Raw genomic sequence first — 19,499 nt, 5'->3', positions numbered from 1 at the left:
TGGATAAAGAGAATGTTTCAGATAGAACAATGAGGAAGTGCCAAGTTTAAAGGGCAAGAGAAGAATGAAAAGGCCATTGAAAAAGAAATTTTAAAATATACTGACTGACTAGAGGGAAAAAAATACAACACAGCATTTCTAGGATTATATAAACTGAGATATTGAAAAAAGCTTAGAGAAAATTATATTCTTTGTAAACCACACCAGATTTCCTTTCTAGATATGGATATCCTGATTCTCCCAGATAAGTAACTTACAGAAAGGGATTTTCTCCTTCTGCAAATCTGATTAATAAAACTACTTGGAGGAGCACCTTCATACCAGTGAGGCTGTGGAAGAGAACATCGACATAGGTTATCTTTAGTTTGGTAAGTAGCTAAAGTCATGTGCCTAGTTGGATATTATTGACTGTTTCTTTACCATCTCTATGACGATGACTCAAATCTACTTGTCCCAACCTTTCTTCAGACTTTCAATCTCAATCTCCACCCGCATTTCATGTATCTCAAACTGGACGTCCAGTGGACATCTTCAACTCAACATGTCTAAAAGGGAATGTATCATTTTGACTTCTTAGTATTTGACTTGTAAATCCTAAAGTTAAGAAAATCTACTCTCCCAGGCGTAAGAATTGCATATTTCACTAGTATCTTTGCAATTTCCCTTAAAGGCTAATTTAATAGAAAAGGTTTTAGAAATAAAGGATCCTTAGACTCAGTCTAACCCTCTCATTTTAAAGATAAGAGTTCTGGACAAGCAGGATATGAAATAAGCCTTTGAATTCAGTTATCTTTCCACGTCTACGTGGAAAAAGAATCAAGAATTTGAGAGCTCGGAAGCATCTCGGATCACCCAGTCCAACCGTAACAGAGAAAAGACGACCCTCTCTCTCCAGGAGCTCTCGCAGCCCGCCCGAGGCTCCGGGATTCCCACCCCGAGCCAGGCGCGGAGATGGATGCCTCGCGAGCCCTCGCGGGGCACACCCGCCCACCTGGGCAGCCACTTTTCTCTCCGGGTCCGTCCTAACTTTGTAGGTCTCCACAGGCTTCTCTTCACAACTCTCGAGGCGGTCACAGATTTAATGCTGAGAAAGACCTTGGAGGCCACCAAGTCCAACCGCCTCATTTTACAGAGATGGAAACCGAGGCACAGAGAGGTCTCCCAGGAAGCGCCGGATGCGGGATCTGAAGCCAGTCTACCAAAGAAGCAAGATTGCAGCCTCATATCCTAGAGGGGAGGGCTTCTTTCCTTTCCCAGACTCCTCCGCCGGCAGGTTTCCGTCTCCCGTCAGGTCCCTTTAAGAACCATCGGTTGGCCAGAGTCGGATTCCGTAACCCTTCCTACTCGCCGCACCACGCCCTGCGGAGTTTAAAGGCGCACGAGCCGAAGCACGGGCGTAGAGAGGGAGGGGTTCTTCCGCCGGGGGGCGGCGACCTGCTACCTACGCAGGCGCACAGAGCGACAGCCGCCAAAATGAAGGTGCTCATAGGTGAGCTGGGCGACGGACGGGGGAGGGAGGGTCAGGCCGGAGACCTCAGTTAGGAAGGTGGAGGGTAAAGGAATTGTAAACCCCGATTCGCCGCGATCCCAGCAGGGCGCTGACAGCCTGACCTTGCCCCCGTCCCCCGAACCTCTCTGCAGTCTCCGGGGGAGGCGCCCTGACGAAGGACCGGGAGGGAGGAGTTTGTCGGGGAGAGGGGAGGTAGGGGATGGAGAGGGGAGGGCCCTTGAGGAAGAGGAGGGGGAAGATACCGGAGCGAAGGAGAGGCCGGGCTCAGGGAAAGGAGGAGGAGCCTAGGCAATCGAGAAGGCGGGAGGGGGAGGATCCCGGGGCTCTAGGGGGTGGGGCGCCGTGCCCCGGTGAAGGCCGGTCTGCTTTCTGTCCAGGCGGTGGAACGGGCTTCATCGGGCGGGCCCTGACTCACCTACTGCACTCCCGAGGACACGAGGTGACCGTGGTCTCCCGGCAGCCTGGTGCCAATCGCATCACTTGGGTAGGTAGGGGAGATGTCAGGCCCCGGCAGAACCGTCTCCCTCCCTCCCATCCGGGGCATTCCGTTGTCTCACCCAAAAACCTTACTGTTGTGCAGGATGACTAGAGCCTGGAGAGTCAGAAATGAAACAAGTTTAATTTACAAATGAGGGAAAACACCTGTCCCGGGCCCGCCGCTAGGGAGCGGGTATGAGGGTCGTTCCCTAGTGCGGATGAACCTTGATTTATTTACCTGGGGCTAGACGGGTGTCCGTAGGGACAGCAGGGGGCATCAGAGCCTGAGTTAGGCAAGGTTGTCTCGTGACTAAGCCGGGCCCAGCTCCTTCAGCTCCAGAAGGTGTTATTAAGCTTGCTTGCTGGGCCTTGGCTATGGAAAATAGGATGTCTCCTAAGAATTTCTTGACACCATCAAAACTGAATTTTTTAACACTTGTCTTGGTAAAGGTAACACATTAAGAATTTGCATTTAAGAGATACTCCTTCTACAGTTTTTTTTTTTTTTTTCATTGATGGTCCTGCTTTCTTTAAAGCATGTTGTGTCCCAAAAGATAAAGTGGGTGGGGGTGAGAAAAACCTGCCCTGATGGAATCTTTTGCTTTCTTCCACAGAATGAGCTTACCAACTTTGGGTTGCCCCCCTGCGAAGCTGTGGTCAACTTGGCTGGGGAGAACGTCCTCAATCCCTTCCGAAGGTCACTCTTGAGAGCTTGGGAGAGAGTATTCTCAGAGGCAGAGGAAGGGGAATTTAAGGGAATTCTCAAAAATCCATTATTACTGCTATGGACTTTGTGGAATGATAGTTAGGGAATGATCAGACTCCCTTAAGAATCCCCCATTCTTCTATGGCCTCTCTGTCACACATGGATCCTTAAGGTATACTGAGGGAGCTATGGATGGGAGGGCTCAGAAGTGACTCTGTCTTCAGCAGGGAAGTCTTTTGAAAACCATTGGGCCTAGAGATGACAAAAATGGTCAAAATGCTGAATGTAAGGTAGCTTTGAGATTATTGAGATTTACCTCTTCCCACTGTCTACAGGTGGAATGAGGCCTACCGGAAGGACCTTGTCAACAGCCGTCTAGACACTACCCGCAAATTGGCTACAGCTATTGCCAAGGCCAAGCAGCCTCCCCAGGCCTGGGTCTTGGTTACAGGCATAGGTATATCACAGACCTTATCTCCTGCTCTAGGGAAATTGGGGAGGGGTGCAGCTTGAGCTCTGCCCTCTCCCTAGTAAGACTAGAGTCTTGGTCTTATCTTAATGCCCGGAAAATAATACTTTGACCCCTGGAAGAGGCATACATGGCTTCTTGTGCCCTAGTGCTATCATTTTGGAACTAAAATCTCAGGGAAGTAGAAAAGGATGACATTCTTTTCAACATCAGAAAGACATAACCCCTTTCTCCCATCACTCATATATGTACAAAATAGGCCTAATGAAAATGATAACTTCTATACTTTATCTGAGCTATCCAAAGGAAAGACCCCTAGAATTGGATTCCCTAATCCAAACCAACAAAGGTGATGTACAGAGGAATGAGTTATTATAATAGCTCTGGTGTCCCTTAAAAAAGTGCTAGAAGAGATCTTAGAGATCTTAGAGAAGAGTTACAGAATTTGTGGATACTAATGCAGCAAATCAGCATTGAAGTAATTCGTGAAGCTGGATGACACAGGGACATTCTTTCTCTGACAGCTTATTACCAGCCCAGTCTGACGGCAGAATATGACGAGGACAGCCCTGGTGGAAACTTTGACTTCTTCTCAAATCTGGTGTCCAAATGGGAAGCAGCAGCCAAGCTCCCTGGGGATACCACACGTCAGGTTGTGGTCCGCTCTGGTGAGGGGGCTAGGTTGGGTTTGGAACATTCTCTTAGGACCAGAATGAAGTGAGCCGGGTGGGGAAAGAAGCAAATTAGGAAATGTGGGGATATGCATTTAAGAAGGAAAAAAATATATAACATCTCAGTTCCAGAGAATTGTTATTAGAGCCAGTCTTTCAAGGCAAAGAGGTGGGCTGGAATGGTGAGCTTTGAATCCCCAATTAAAGTGTTAAAAATAACACTCAAATGGCCCTGCCACTGGTTCTGACAAAAGCCTAAAGTAGAATGGAATGAAAAACAAAATGGGAGGGTACCTAGAAAAGTGGACAGAAAGATATCAATCTAAGGGGCCAAATAAGGAAGCAATAGAACTACCCAGTCCTGTAGAACTACAGTCCTGTCCTGTATAATGTTCTGATGTATACCAGGTGCTGTGCTGGGCCGTGGGGGTGGTGCCATCAGTCACATGCTGCTGCCCTTCCGCCTAGGCCTTGGTGGGCCTATTGGTTCAGGCCGACAGTTCTTTCCCTGGATCCACATTGAGGACATGTCGAGGATCTTGGTCCATGCCATAGAGAACAGCCATGTTAATGGTATCTTGAATGGGGTTTCTCCAGCATCCTCTACCACCAATGCTGAGTTTGCCAAAGCCTTGGGTGCTGCCCTGCACCGCCCTGCCTTCCTTCCTCTGCCTAGCCCTGCTGTCCAAGCAATCTTTGGTCGGGAACGTGCAGTTATGCTGCTAGAGGGTCAAAAAGTAATACCTCGAAGGACTCTAGCTAGTGGCTATCAATATGTCTTTCCAGAGCTGGAGGCTGCTCTGAAGCAAGCTGTGTCTTGAAGGGGCTCAAAGGTCTTTTTTCTCTGATAGGGGCTATCTTTTTAAATCTTACTTCTGTATATATAATCAATCCTTAAACGTTTTCCTGAAGCTTTACAATATATGACAGAACTAACATTAGCAACTCCATTTTACCCTTAACCACCATTTTGTAAAGTTAAATTTCAATTTCTTGGAAATCATCTAATTTTGGAGACATTAAGATTTTTCCTCCCATTTGTCATTTGACTTAATGTCACAAAACTCCCCTTCTTTTCATCTGAATGTCTCTTAACTCTCTCCAATAAGAAACCAGGTCTCTCAATCCCTATAATCTTATTCTTGTTTTTCACTCCTTCCAAAATGTATAACAACTATATCTGTGACTACAAAGAGCCTTGAACCCAATTTGTTTCTGCAGCTGTTTGCTCCGCTAAAGAAATCATTTGTCTGGATGAAATCTGGTTTCTTCCAACATAGCAATTATAACAATGTGTATGTATATAAAGGCACTTGTCACACATCACTACTTAGGTTATCTTGGATCACCCACTCTATCCCCCCATCCCCTTTTTCTGGATCTCCATGGAAAGCCAGGAGTCTTTATCTTATCATTTCTCCCTCAAGATGTATATATTAACACTATAGTGTACATACAATAAAGTCAGCTGTTTTACCTAATTTGTGTTTTGTCTTCTCTGGACTGGCCACAAAATTTCCTAAATGAGCTGGAAACAGGCCCCTTCTTTTGGCTGTATCGCACTGGTCTAAGCTCTCGACATTTAGATTGATCTCAGAGGATAGTGACACTTCCTTGATTCTTTCTTTCACATAGGATTCCAAGAATTACACCACATAATACTTTTTTGCCCCTTTAAATTTCTTCTGTTCCAAATACCCCAAATCCCTATCTTTTTTCAGAGAATTTTGGGTTATCATAGAAACAATGATGTCACTAATAGAACAGTCTCTCCCAGGCAAAGCCCTCCATCTTCTGGACAATGAAAGAAAACCCATACCTGTGACAATTTACAAAGCTTGTCACTATACCTCCATGAGATAATCAAATAATTTCATTTTATAGATGAAAAAACTAAAGCTTAGGTTAAGTGACTAGTACACAGTTACAAAAGGGAACTGGAACAGAAACCCAACATGGCATACTGCCTAAATTTAAAAAAGGCTAGAAAAAACTAAGATTTAAAAATATTGTTCACACCAAGATCTCTGTATACTGATCATTCACAGCACCAGGTAGTTGTAGCTTAACCGTTTAATGGGATAGTGGTAAAGACATGCTTTATTCTGTAAGAATTAACAAGAACAATAAAAATTTCAATATATAAAGCAAGCACAGGAATTGCCAAGCTATCTAGACCTTAAATAGGGAATGTTATTTTGTAAGGAGCTCAAAGGTTTTCCAAATAGAAATGGAGAAACCAAGAGCTGACGCAGCCACCTGATACAGCACTAAAATCAGCCCAGTTTCCTAGGGCCCTTAGCACCTGAGGTAGAGCCAGACTGTCTATGATGGCTCCAAATAATAGGCAAGGATGCCTTCATTGGGCAAGCCTCAACCACAAAACATTTAGCCAATGTTTTAGTCTAAGGAAACATGTCAACCCAGCCATATCTGGTTCAGAAACAAGCCTTAATGACTTTATAAATAAACAAATATGGCTTAAAATTTTATGGCCCTTATCCTGCTACCAACCACATTCCAACTATAAGTATTACTCACTCCTCCCCACACCAAATACTAAACAAAATCTTTCTCCCCAGGAGATCTTTTATTATACAATGATATCACTAATGGGAATGTCTTCCCAAGCAAAGCCCCAAATTCAAAAGATTTGGTGAAGTTTCCCTTTGAAGAGAACAGATTCTGAATGTGGGCATCATAGTTACAGCTCCCCAAGAGATCTTAAGCACCATGCCAGTAACAGAAGGTACTTGGAATCCCTGAGAAGAAAATCGGAGGTAAAGAAGCCAGGAAAGCATCTCCTGGATTAGGGGTGGGAATAAAACATGAATCTCTGTTTCTCAGACATTTCAATCCTTTCCAGTCATCCGTTCTCCAAAGATACTTGACATCTGATAACCAACTTCCTCCACTCTTTTTCAGGTAAATAGACTATAATCAAACACGTACACCTCATATACAATATATAGGAGTGCTCCTATATTTGGAATTTAGTAAGTCAAACCTGTGATCACTTCAGAGATATTTTATTCTCTTTCAACTTAACAGCTCCCTGATACTTCTGCAAGTTTAACCACAGGCACACCATCACTACCCACACTGTTGTTAATAAAATAAGCAAATAACCTAGATGAAAGCTGCCGCTTTAAAAAAGAACCCTGAAAATTTTTTTGTAAACTTACATCATCACACATAAACCCAAATATAACTATAGGATACATTTGGATTGGGGATTATCTAAAAGGGGAGCAGTCTAGGACTTCTAACATTAAGAAGCCAATCCAACATTTGTTTGGAACCCAATTGGATACCAAAGAATTACACCTAAAATGAAATGAACCCTGTGAACTGACAGATAACCATACCTGGAAATGGTAATGCTCAAGATCTTTTCTCCTCAACTGGTATTTTTATTTCCATTTTACAGATGGAGAAATAAAACTATGTTTAGCCTAGAGATACCTGAGTACCCTTTTGCCAAGGGTAGTAGACCCAGGCCTAGAATCCAAATAGCCTGATTCCTAGACAAATGCACTTTTCACTACCTCCCTGAGACGTCTACATGTAATCTATCTCATAACTCTGAGACTTCCAGAGTTTGATGGAATGTATATAGTATTCCTCCAGTATCCAAGTTAAGACATGGAGTAGTCCTGGCCTCCTAACCATCTGGGGTCAGGTAAATCTGCCAAAGGGAAAAAGCCCCTGCTTCCTGCTCCTCCATTTTATCCCTGGTTTGCCAGAACTCACTCAAGCCAGAAGTAGGATCCAACTGTCCAGATTATTGGGATGTACCTTACCTATAACTCCTATTAACTAAAGGACTCAGAAGTTCAGTCTGAGCAGGGCCTCTGAGAGTTGGTTGAGGTCTCTAGTAGAGGGGTTCTGCTGTAGGATAAAGTCCACCTTTTGGTCCTGTCCCCCAAACACCTCCAGCAGCTTGTGCCGAAGCTGCTCAGTCTCTCTTGGCCTTCGTAAGCCACTAATTCCCTCATCTTCCTCTTTTTGCTTCTGCTTTGGCTGAATTTCAGATTCTGTCAGGCCCCTGGTGTGGGGTCGAGGCTGAGATTGAGGTCGAGGTAGTGGTCGAGGGTGGGCTTTAGATCGAACTTGAGATCTGGCCCTGGAACCAGGTCGGGAAAGTCGGTTATGGGGAGGCTCTCGGAGACCAGTTGAGCGACCCCTTGAAGTCTGTAGCCTGGGGGAAAAGATGCTAGAGTCAATGGAGAGATGATACCATTATCCAAATGCCATTGAAGTAGGAGTAAAAGAGGGGCCATAACCATGGAAGTTCTCAGAGCTGAACCCTAAAGAACACAATCAGCCCACCTCAATAGCAAAAGATAGAAACTCTTCTGGAAAAAAGGCTCATTCAGCCTGCCACACTCATGTACCCTGATTAAAAACCAGATTGTTTGTGGGGACCCTAGTTCACTGACTGGCTCAGACACCTTTTGTCTCAGAATTCCCTGGAAGGACAATTTGAAAGCAAGTCCAAATGGCCAGACAACTACTCATGGGCTAAGAGTGTTTAGGAAAGGACCACAGAGAGAAAAGGAGCAAGGGAGGACAAGGTTTGGCTGATTACCCATTTGGATTCTTGAGGAAATCATCCAGGGTGGGGCCCTCACGCCCCAGTGGGTCATCTGGGACCATGAAGATGTTTCCCACAAAAGTGAAAGGCAGCAGACTAAGCCAGAGAGAGAAGAGATACCATCACTGAAACCATCAAGAACAGTACCTCCACCCAAATTTGACAGCCTGCCCCAAGGGATGCTCAACAACTCATCCCACCAGAACTAACCATTTTCAGCCCTAGCAGCCCCAACCACTTTCTTATAACCCCTATCCCCCATAGACAAACCAGAACCACTTTTGAGGAAGGTGAAAAGCTTTGTGCCCCATTCTCCAACAAAGGCTTCCTTACCGCTCTCTGATGATTTCTGCCCATTTCACAGATTCACCTGACAAGTCTCGGAACTGGTCATTGGAAACAATGATACCATCCTTTTCTTCTGCCAGTTTTATCATATACCTGCCCACATAAGGTAAAAAGTAAAAGATTTGTTCATTTCTAGAACTTTCAAAATCCCCTCCCTTCCAATCCAAATCCTGGGGAGTCCTATAGACTCCATGATCTAACCCCACTAATTAAAATTTCTGGATTAAATGGGCTTTCTCTCAATAGCCCCTTTCACCTCACAATTAGCCTATCCACCATCATTCCAAATATCTAAAGTTTTTGAAGCAGGAACTTGGGGACTGGGAAAGAGCAGAATCAACACTGAAGACAGATTCAAAGGAATATCCTCACACAACTTTAAGAATTTGTATTCTGGGTTCTCCAAGCTCAAATTCGTGAGAGACCTAAGATAATTATATTTACCTTCACATAATCTTCAGTCTATTTACCATTCCTGGTGCCTCTTAGATCTTATAAGATCCAGGGCTGCCCTCCCACTCCCTATACTCTGTCATTTTCCTTTCACTCTCTTTTCCTCACCCAATTCTTGTTCCTTCTCCCTCATTCATTTAAGAGCTATTTACCAACTGTCTTTGTAACCTACTCCATGCTAGGTAGACCCTGTAGAAGATAACATCATCCTGCTCCTGTTCTCATAAAGTATAGTGAGGACCACATCACTCTACACACAAGGCAAAATGGAATAATGGGGGGTGAAGGTAAAGGGAGCAGAGAAGACCTGGATTCCAGTAACTCAGACAGCCACAAATTACATGACTTCTCTAATATCAATTTATTCTTTTATAAAATAGGGATACTTACATTACTGGCTTACAGGATTGCTGTCGCATTTATTTATTAATAAAGAACTGCTGAGAAATAAGATAGAAATAATGGAAAGGGCAATGGAAAAAAAAACTGAAAAGAGATCTGGATTTCAATCTCACTTAAATGATCTTGAAGACATCAATGAACTTTTCTAAGTCTTAGTTTCCTCAACCAAAAAACGGAAAGCAAAGGATCATAGACACAGAGCTAGATGGAACCTCAAGGATCATATTATCTACTTCTACCTTTTTTACAAATAAAGTAGCTGAAGCACAGAAAGGAAAATAACTTGTCCAGGTTCTGTTGGTAATAGTTTTCAGAGATGGGATTCAGACTAGGTCCTGACTCTCAAATTCAGCACTCCTCCCTTGATAATATTTAGCTCAGAGGTGCTGCAAGGACCAAATGAGAGGTTCATAAAATTCTTGACTACAACATTATACAAGTTATATCAGTATACAAGCTATGAGAAAGGAGGTATAATTATGTGTTGTGATGTTCAGGGAAAGTTTCATGTTTAAGGACTAAACCAGGCTTTGAAGGATAAATAGAATGTGGAGAACCAAGAGGAAATAGTAAAGGTTTGCAGGCTGAAATGTCTGTAGTATATTCTGGAGACAATTTGTAAACCAGTCTAGCCTGAGCTAAGGGGATGGTATGAGAAAGATGTTAAGGCCGAAAATGAAAATTGCATTCAGAATGTGGAAGGTCTTCAATTCTAGGCTAAGGATTTGACAAAAATTTTTTAACAGATATCAATCAGGTCATCAGTGTCACAAGGAAGGGAATGGAATGGGGAAGACCAGGCTCTCAGCTGTCATCATTGAGATCTTTATGACCTCAAGTCTGGATGGCTGCAGCTGAGAGCCAGCCTTAGTCAATCCGGAAGACCTTCCAAGCCTACCTTCTGGGGGCTTTATCTGAAGATACTGGATTAGCTTAGCCCACAGATGTTTAGAACTCAGGAACTCAAATGACTTGCTGGCTTTATTCCACGTGGCCTTTTAAAAAAATTACTACACTATTTTGTTTATACTTCTCTTATGGAACTGATCACATCCTGCCTTGTATTATAGTTAAATAGGTTTGTTTTTCCCTCATCATTTTACAAACTCCTTGAAGGGCAGGAACTGTCTTATGAATCAATGTTTACCTCCACAACATCTAGCATCCATCCTCTCTTATCCACTTACAGTAACACTAGTCTAATGTAAACATTTATGCCCTCTCCCCAAGACTGTTACAGATTGATCTCCCTACTTCGTCTTGTCCTCCAATCCATCCTCAGAGACCCTTTATAATCTACCTTTTCAAGATTATTATGATATTTCCCTCTTCAGTCTTTTTACCACTCCTGGTAGTATTTTACCTCTTCCCTTCCTTCTCCTTCTTCTCTTGCTCCCTTCCTTTCTCCTTCCCTATTTCCCTTTCTTGCTCTCTTTCCTACTTCCCTTTCTCCCTCTTTTTCCTCCTTCCCTTACCTCCCTCTATCTACACAGAATACCATACCTTTACCTACAGAGGCTCTTAAAAACTTTTTTTTCTTTTGAACCTCTAAACCTTCCCAAGATATCCTGAGGTTTGCTAGCTAGATTTCTTTCTTAAGGACCATGCCTTAAGCCAAAACCACTCTGATGGTCATAGTTTGGCCAACAAACATTGGCCAAGCCCCAAGTGGTCGGTTTGGGACCAGATTGACTAAGAGTGCATGCAAATAGCAATCATATCTGTTTGGGCCAGCAACCCTGAAGGTCTTCCCCTCCCAGATTTATTTATTTAAGTTTCTTTTTTTTTTTTATAATTATTATTAAATGAAAGATGCCATTCTATGCTTCAATTTCTACTTAGCCTTAATCATTAAATGAATGTGGCCAGGACAGCTGGGTATCTCAGTGGATAGAGCACCAGCCCTGAAGTAAGGAGGACCTGAGTTCAAATCTGGCCTCAGACACTTAACATTTCCTAGCTGTGTGACTCTGGGCAAATCACTTAACCCCAATTGCCTCAGCCAAAAAAAAAAAAAAAAAGAAAAGAAAAGAAAAAAAAAGTGACTTCAGTCCATCTGAAAATTGTTGAAGGTCTTAGCTTAAAAAGGCCCAGGGGTCCCATTGCAATCAGGGCCATCTCCAGTCATCTTGTTCTACATCCAGTCCACTGGACCCAGATGGCTCTGGAGGAGAAGGTGAGGCAAGTGATCTTGCACAGCCCTTCCTCACTGAAATCCAATTCATTTGCCTATCATGGCATCACCTCCCTTAGAGAAAGAAGGACAAACAATAATAATTCTTTAGTCCAGTCCAACTAGGCTTCTTTCTATTTCTCATGTTCTCCAATTGTACAGCCTTTGTACTGTCTCCCTGCCTGTTATGTACTCCCTCCTCACCTGCACTTCTTAGAATTCAAAGTTTAACTCTATTGTTACTTCTTACAAAAGTTTCTTTTTTCCCTGATCTTCCCAGCTACTGGTGTTCCACCTCAAAATCATCTTGTATTGATTTTGCATATATTTTATATGGAGCTAGTATGGCATAATAGGTGGAAAACTGGTCTCAGATTCAGGAAAAACTGGGTCCAAGATCAGCTTTTGACACATTCTAGCTCTAGAACTCTGAACAAGTTATAACTGGCAAGATTTCGCCTGCCAATTAAGGACCTGCCCCAAATCCATGGGATGCTCCTTTCTACTGTGCAATTGTAAATTCCTCTGAGGAATTTGTCTTTTATATGCTCTCCCAACTCCATTTCAAATTTACCATTCCCAGTATCTTCTGTATCCCTTCCTTTTGTCTATTCCCTAAATAAAGCTACCTTTTGCCAAAGAGAATGGTTGTTGTGAATTATTCACATGATCGAAGCCCAACTTTTGGTGCTTGCCATCACTTGGTTGTGATCACGCACATAATTTTGGTCCTCAAACCACATCAATGTGATCCTGGACAAGTCACTTCACCCTATTTGCTTCAGTTTTCTCATCTCTAAAATTGGCTGGAGAAGGAAAAGGCAAACCACTCTAGCCATCTTAGCCAAGAAAACCCCAAAAAGTTCCAAAAAAGTCGACACAACAACAATTTCCCAACACAAAAATATCAGTCTGGAAGGGCAACAACAGCAGTTTCAGAGAGAAGAGAAAACAATTTTACATTCATTGTAAGCCATTAAAACTTAAACAAGAAGGAGCCACAGAAGCTTGAGCTAGGGGCTATTACTGGCCATCAACGGAAATCAAAATGATTTGGTAATATAAAGGCTTAGTCAAGTAGTTCCATTTGAACCACAATGGGTTTTTTTAAAGCCTATTTTTCTACAGCTACATTTCAAGAAATCATAAATAAAAGCTGCACAGGATAAATATTAAATTGCCTTAGCTTTTAGTAAAAATTAAAAAAAAAAAAAAAAAAAAAAAAAAAACTAGCGCCTAAGCACTGTAGTGTTCAACAGAAGATGATTAAGATGGTAAGGGACCTTAGACTAGGGCACTGGGTTAGAGGAACTGCAACAGTTAGAACCGAGAAGACTTATAAGAAAGCTATGAAGGTTCAAAATACAGAAGGAATGATTAAATCAGTTCTGTTTAGGACAATGGTCAAATATAGACACAAAGGATTTAAATAGAAGAGAGGGCCATTTCCTAACAACTAGAACAATTAGGTTCAATGTAAAGAAAGATTTCTATGGCAAATAAGGACAACCACCAAAAAGCAGATCTCACTGAAGTGATAAAGGTCCGTATATAATACTCTGACTTTTTCAGTAGCAGCGCATGACTGTGAGAGCTGGACTACAAGGAAATTTGAGTGCCCTGGAATTATGGTGCTAAAGAAGTCTTTTGAGTCCCTTGGGACAGCAAGGAGGTCAAATCAGTCAATACCTAAACAAATTAATTTGGGGTATTCGTAATGAAATTAAAACTTTAATATTTTGGCCACATAATGAAAAGGTCAAACTCACTGGGAAAGACCTTGATGATGGGAAAGATCGAAGGCAAAAGGAGAAGGGGACAGTAGAGGACGAGATGGATAATAATGTTATGGAAGCAACAAATGTGAACGGGAGACAAGCTTCCAGAGATAGTGGAGAATAATTAGGCCTAGTGCTGGTGGCCTAACAACACAACAGCAACAGTTTTTCTAATAACAGAGCCTTTTGAAAGTGCAATGAAGTCTTGGAAGGTATAAGTTCTCCCTCAACAGACAATCTTCTCTACGTCTTCCCTGTTGTGCCACAGTTCCCTTCTAATTGTCCTGCCTCAGTTTCCCTTAATTGTTCTGCCTCAATCCCCTTGGTTGCAACACCACCCTTCCCTCCTATCATTAGAATTGATATAATTTAGGGCTGGCTAAACTAAGATTATAAACTGTAAATATAAATTCTATCTCAGACATCATGATCCCAGACCTTCCCTACTTAGCAGAATGTCCAGTGCCTCCCCCAATCCTGTCAGTGTTCTTCTTGATCCCAACTTATCAGAATGTCTGGTGCCTCCCCCTATCCTGTCAGAACCGGATTGATGATCCGTTCCCGCTCTCAGTGCCCTGACTCTGCCCCTGCCTCAGTCTACCCCGGTAGCTTAGAGCTACGTGTATATATATTTCATGGGAACCTTACATTCCCCGCTGGATGCTTTTGAGACATCAGCCCTGGGAACAACATGTCCCCAGCACAATCTCTCCCTCTCAAATAAAATATTAAAAACTCTCTCATCTCTATCTTGCCTCAGTGTCTCTGGCATTGCATCCCCAAGCTTTGGCTGGAAGACTCATTATAGAGGGTCTGGTATGGGGATTTTGGCTCAAATACAGGTGCAAATGGGACCGTATGGGTGATAATGGAGTGGTTTGTCATTTCCTTCTCCAAGTCGTGTTGAAGATAAGGAATTGAGACAAATAGGGTTACGTGGTTGGCCCAGAGTCACACTTCTGAGGCCAGACTTGAACTCACCAAGAAGAGGAGTCTTCCAGACTCTTGACGCTACACTCTATCCACAGTGCCAACTAGCTGCCACACAGCTTCCTTACTACTATGTGCTTCTCTCCAGCTAGCTGAACCCTTCTATTCACCGGCCTCGCATGTGCAGATGAAATTAGAGTCATAACAGGTTTCTGGCCAGTAAAGAGTCATCAGAGATCAGAGTTGGGAACAGAGATCTCTGTATTCAAGTGACCTCAAGGAACAGAAGCTGGGAGTCCTTACTAGAGTCATCACTTAATTATACTTAGAAAGACCTTAGGAGTTATCTAGTCCAAGCCTCTAATTTTTCAAATGAAAAAAACTGAGCCTTAGAGACTTAGTTGCAGCCCACAGGTTTGGCTAGGAGCCCAAGCTTCTTTTTGCTATTCTTCCTGAGTTCCTAAAGCACCCCCGCCCCGCCCCCCCGAAAAAAAATACCCTCCCTTGGAGAAACTGATGGTCCTTGACTAACCCCAGGGAACAGTAAAAGAACTGAAATAATTGTGTGTTAAGTTCAATGTCATTTCCTTTCTTTGCCCAGTCTTTGGCACACTGCACTTAAAAAATTGCTTGTTGACTGTGTTAACTGATATGGTAGAAAGAACAACTGCTCCCAGTTTTCCCCAACTTGGCTTGAGAACGGACTCTTACCCTCCCCCCGGGCTCCACTTTGCCCCTCTCTTGGTTCCCCTAACACCAAGGCTGGGGGGAGAGTACCTGTCATCGTAGGAGGTAATCCTCTTCCCGTCCACAATTCGAGAAGGAGTGACAGAGAGCAGGTTGAGGGACTGTAGTTTAGTCAGGAAATGACTTTCTGTGGGGGAGGGATGGGAATGAGGGTAGGAAGGGATGGAATGGCCTGGTTAGTCCCCAGATAGGGAAGGTGGTGGGTAAATAGTCTTGGGGTGAAACTACTCACCTTCCACGTTGGCATCCTTCCTAAAGCGCCACTGAGGCAAAAAGACAGTGATCTCCCGGTGGCCCCGATCCCAGAAATACTGCACTGCTAAGGCAATGCCCCGGCAGGAGAAGAAAGACTGGAGGCCGTGGCTGAGAAAGCAAACAGCTGGGATTAGCCTGTTGGGCATCCTGAGAACAAGGTTCTTCATCCCTACTCCTCTGTCTAAGAATGCCCCAGTCATGTCTGCTGCCCCATCCAAGGTTCTGGACATAACTAAGATAGCAAAAATAAAATAAAATAAAATCACTGGCCAGGGAATCAGAAGCACAGGATCTAGTCTCTTCCCCATTTTACAGATGAGGAAACTGAGGGCAAAATTAAGTGATTTGCTCAAGGTCCCAGAGGTAGAAAATGGCAAAGCTAGTATTTAAAACCAGGTCCTCTGTGCCAAAATCGGGGATCTTTTCCTATGCTGCATCTTAGCCTCCTTAGAGCTATGTAACACCAATGCTACTCTCTTTATCTCTAAAGAAAAGGTGTTATCTTTAGAGATAATATGATAAAATTCTCAGTAACTCTGGAAACCAAGTCACAGAGAGAGTGGTTTTCCCAAGATCATACAGCAAATTAGCCTCTCCCCTGGGATTAGAACCAAAGAGCTGGATTGGGATCTCTTCTCCAACTAGCCCCATGACAGGAGATAAGTGATATCCAGTCTTTAAGCCTTCATTTCCATTTCTTCACCTACAAAAGGACAATGATGGGGTGTACTGACAGATGCTTAACAACTGGCTCTCTGGGGGGAAAAACATGTACCCATGAGACATTTACATTTAATCCGCATTATTAGCATTTTCTGGGTTACTTTCTTAAGTCTATGCAATGAACAGAATAATCAATTAAGTCTTTATCTGTTGCATTTGCCAATATTTGAGGGATAGGTGCTCACACTGAAAATCTAAACATTTGCTCTAACTTTACAAGGTGACTACCTGAATAGCACTGAATAATACTCACTATTTAATTTACCATTTTGTTCTACCAGGTTGTTTTGTTGGAATATAAGAGAGTCAAGAACCTAGAATCAGGAAGTTCTGAGTTTGAATCCTACCTCAGATACTTTCTAACTGGATGAGCCTGGACAAGTCACTTAACTTCTGTCTCAGTTTTCTCCACTATAAAATGGGGGTAATAAATAATATCTCATAGTGTGGTTGTAAGGATTAGTAAAACAGAATGGGTAAAGCTCTCATCAAACCTTAAAGTCCTTTATAAATGCTAGCCATTATGATGATTACTATGATTATTTTCTTTAAGCCCCCATGTCTCAGGGAGCTTCCCAAGCAATGCCTTCAGATTCGAGGTCGGAGGGATACTCACATCATAGCTATATTGCTGCCATCGATAATAATATGTCGAAGACCTGCTGTACCAGGCACATTAGTGAGGTTCAAGGAAAATGGGGTCTTCAGGACCTCCAGAAAGCGCTGGGTTTTGGTCACCTCGCAGTTGCCACCAGTGGTGCCACCTAAGCTGCCCTTTGAAGACTCTGGCCCCTGAAGTTCCACCGGCTGCCTATCCCCAGTCTTTGAAGAATCATGCCATGTGGGTTGGGTCCCAGGTAGAAGATCATGCCCCACTGGAGGTGAGGATTCTCCATTGCTGAGGGGAAGGAGAGGTCTTGGGGTGCCTCTCCACTGCTGGCCAACCCCTGCTCTCTGAGGAGAATGGTCACAGGATTCAGCTGCAGGCTGGTTGGCCCCCAGGAAAAAGTCAGTCTTGACTATGTGTGGGCTTTGGAACTGATCTCGGGCCCGGGGCCCTTCTCTTTGAGGCCCCTCATCAGGCATGTCCTCTCTCCTCAAGCCCTTTCTTTCCAGACCCCGTACTCTGTCCTGGTCCTCCTCCCTGCCATGTCTCCTTTTTCCACAGTCCTTCTGCCCATAGTACCCTTCTCTGTCCCAGGTTTTCCTCTCCCCATTCCCATCTCTCTCCCAGTTCCTCTGCCTAGGGAATCCCTCCTTGGGACTCCCTGCTCTCTGTGAGTTTCTTTGCTCAGAGAGCTTCTGTGTAGGCCAGTCCTTTTCCCCAGCCAGTTCTCTGGTCTTCCTGGAGTCCTTTTCTCCCATGGACCATAGTCTATCTGAGTCTCTCTCTTCAGAATTAGAAGACAGATACTCTTCTCTAGCATAAACCCCTTCCCTGCCTTCTTCCTGCTCTACAGAGCTGGTGCCCAATGGGAAGCTCCTGTCCCTGACATCTCTGCCCTTGCTCAGAGTCTTTCTGATAGGGTCCTCCCAAGCACCATTTCCAAAGAGAACTGAACTCCTCTCTTCCCCCAGGGGAGTTTCTGGCAGCCCTCGCCCCGCACGCGCCTCTTCTGCCAAGTTTAACAGCCACTTCTGGACGGATACAGGCAAATCCAGGAGAGCCCTGGAGTATTCATCCCCATAGTTCCTAACCAGGGCCTTGAAGGCCTGAGTGACTTGTTCTCTGGAACTCCTGGACAGTGGCCCCTGGAGACCATCTTGCCTCAGTTGCTCTACAAGATCTTCCATCCTGCTCTGGGCCATGACAAAGGCTTCAATCAGACCTCCCAGTAACAGGGAGCCAGGGGCTTGGGGCACCATGTGAGCTGAGGTACCCCAACACAGGCAGTCGAGGAAGAGGCCCCTGGCTCCGAAGAAGACACAGTGCAGGGCTGCAGGGTAGCTGACTTCCTCCCACACCTCTGGATTGCAAAGGCCTTTCAGGTACTCCTGGAGGAATGGAAAGGGAAGGAATAGTTCTCTTCTTCCAGTTTCTGAGTTCTCTTCTCTCTACCTATTCTTCCCCCTTCCTCTCCTCTCCAGGGCTTCCACCCCGGGGACTACCCCCGAGAGAGACAGGGGGCAAGGGAAACAAACCAGAAAATGGAAGCAGAAAGGGAAGGGGGGCATGTTTGGAAAGGATAAGGAGACTCCGCTCTCCCTCCCTGCCACAACTTCCTCTCCCAGCCTCTGTCTGCATGAAAAAGTTGAAATCTGGCAGCCTGAAAGAAATGAAACCAAAACTGAAAAGACAGAGAGCCGGGAAATCCCCTGAGTGAGGAGCCCTGGAGGTTGCCAGAAAGGGAAGAAGGAGAGGCAAAGGAAGTACGGGTTGGGGAAAGCTTCCTGGAAGCTGGAGGAAGAGGAGCTTTTCCAAGAGTAGGAAGGCGGACCCTCGTACTGACCGTCTCCCTCCCTCCTTCCTCGCTCCCGCCCCTCCACGCAGCCGCGGGGAAAGGGAGAGAGGAAGGGCTACCTTGGCTCGGACCACGTTCTCCTGGGGCCCCTCCAGCTGCATCCAGATGTGGGGGCTGCTCTCGAAGACCTTCTCCAGGACACTCAGCCGTACTCGGAAGATGCGTTCCACCTGAGGTCGCTGTTTAAGCACCATGCCCTCCGCGTCCGCCCCCACCGTGAAGCGGTCGGTGGTCTCAGGATTAACCCCCGAGGGGAGCATAGTTGCGAAGCCAAGCCTGAAAGGGTGGGAGGAAGAGAGGCTCAGACAGGACAGCCCCATGTCCAGATCCTCTCCGCTACCAGGGTCGGAACCGGCTCCCCGCCACAGCCTTGCCCCGTTCCAACGTCATAACCCAAAAGCTGAAGTCCCAAAGGATTCTCGAACTATGTTCGCACTCCCTCCCTCCGTGCAGCCCACCCCCAGCCTGCTCCACACACCCCACCCCCAGGCCAGCTGACCCCGGCGGACGAGGTGTCTAGGAATGGTCTTCACTGGCCCGTGGTGGGGCTCTCCCATCCAGGCGCCCAACCCGGGACCCTCAGGCTCTGGGTGACTAGTACTCATCTGCCGGCTCTCCCCTCTTAGCTCCAGCCTTCCCCTGGGGAGAAATGAGAAGGTGGAAAGACGCTCACCAGTCTGGTAGTGGGCTCCCGTAAGGATTTATTCCCAGGGATCGTTAGGTCCTACAGCCCGTGAAGCCGAACTCCCTTCCTGGAAGTGGACGGGGGAGAGGGAGCAGGGCTTTACTTCAATTGGA

General features: G+C 44.9%; 2 protein-coding genes across 3 annotated transcripts; one reads left to right on the top strand and one right to left on the bottom strand.

Annotated features, from left to right (window-relative positions):
* Window positions 1-616: 616 nt before the first annotated feature.
* Window positions 617-5,314, top strand: SDR39U1 (short chain dehydrogenase/reductase family 39U member 1). Of its 2 annotated transcripts, XM_051980567.1 has the most exons (6): window positions 617-1,489; window positions 1,888-1,994; window positions 2,602-2,684; window positions 3,029-3,150; window positions 3,687-3,830; window positions 4,242-5,314. In XM_051980567.1, the coding sequence occupies exons 1-6, from the start codon at window positions 1,474-1,476 to the stop codon at window positions 4,652-4,654; spliced, it is 885 nt and encodes a 294-aa protein (XP_051836527.1). In that variant the 5' UTR covers window positions 617-1,473; the 3' UTR covers window positions 4,655-5,314. The 2 variants fall into 2 exon arrangements, with proteins under 2 accessions (XP_051836527.1, XP_051836526.1); XM_051980566.1 differs by lacking the exon at window positions 617-1,489 and having other exon boundaries at window positions 1,514-1,994.
* Window positions 5,315-5,891: 577 nt separating this feature from the next.
* KHNYN (KH and NYN domain containing) lies at window positions 5,892-19,176 on the bottom strand. Its single transcript, XM_051980565.1, has 7 exons — window positions 18,761-19,176; window positions 16,856-18,234; window positions 15,494-15,624; window positions 15,292-15,388; window positions 8,764-8,871; window positions 8,425-8,526; window positions 5,892-8,034 (listed from the first exon to the last, which is right to left on the bottom strand). Exons 1-7 carry the CDS (start codon window positions 19,019-19,021, stop codon window positions 7,662-7,664), a joined length of 2,451 nt encoding a protein of 816 aa, XP_051836525.1. The 5' UTR covers window positions 19,022-19,176; the 3' UTR covers window positions 5,892-7,661.
* Window positions 19,177-19,499: the final 323 nt, after the last annotated feature.

Source organism: Antechinus flavipes, chromosome 2 (genome assembly GCF_016432865.1).
Source record: "Antechinus flavipes isolate AdamAnt ecotype Samford, QLD, Australia chromosome 2, AdamAnt_v2, whole genome shotgun sequence".
Lineage (NCBI taxonomy): Eukaryota > Metazoa > Chordata > Mammalia > Dasyuromorphia > Dasyuridae > Antechinus > Antechinus flavipes.
Note: the sequence above shows the minus strand (reverse complement) of the source record. Positions and strands in the feature narration are given on the sequence as shown.

Coding starts and splice junctions, on each gene's coding strand:
- KHNYN (XM_051980565.1), bottom strand. CDS start 19,021: ATGGGGCTGTCCTGTCTGAGCCTCTCTTCCTCCCACCCTTTCAGGCTT. Junction 18,235..18,760: donor AGAACGTGGTCCGAGCCAAG/GTAGCCCTTCCT, acceptor CCATTCCTCCAG/GAGTACCTGAAAGGCCTTTG. Junction 8,527..8,763: donor GCAGAAATCATCAGAGAGCG/GTAAGGAAGCCT, acceptor TCTCTGGCTTAG/TCTGCTGCCTTTCACTTTTG.
- SDR39U1 (XM_051980566.1), top strand. CDS start 1,710: ATGGAGAGGGGAGGGCCCTTGAGGAAGAGGAGGGGGAAGATACCGGAG. Junction 2,685..3,028: donor GTCCTCAATCCCTTCCGAAG/GTCACTCTTGAG, acceptor CACTGTCTACAG/GTGGAATGAGGCCTACCGGA. Junction 3,151..3,686: donor GGTCTTGGTTACAGGCATAG/GTATATCACAGA, acceptor TTTCTCTGACAG/CTTATTACCAGCCCAGTCTG.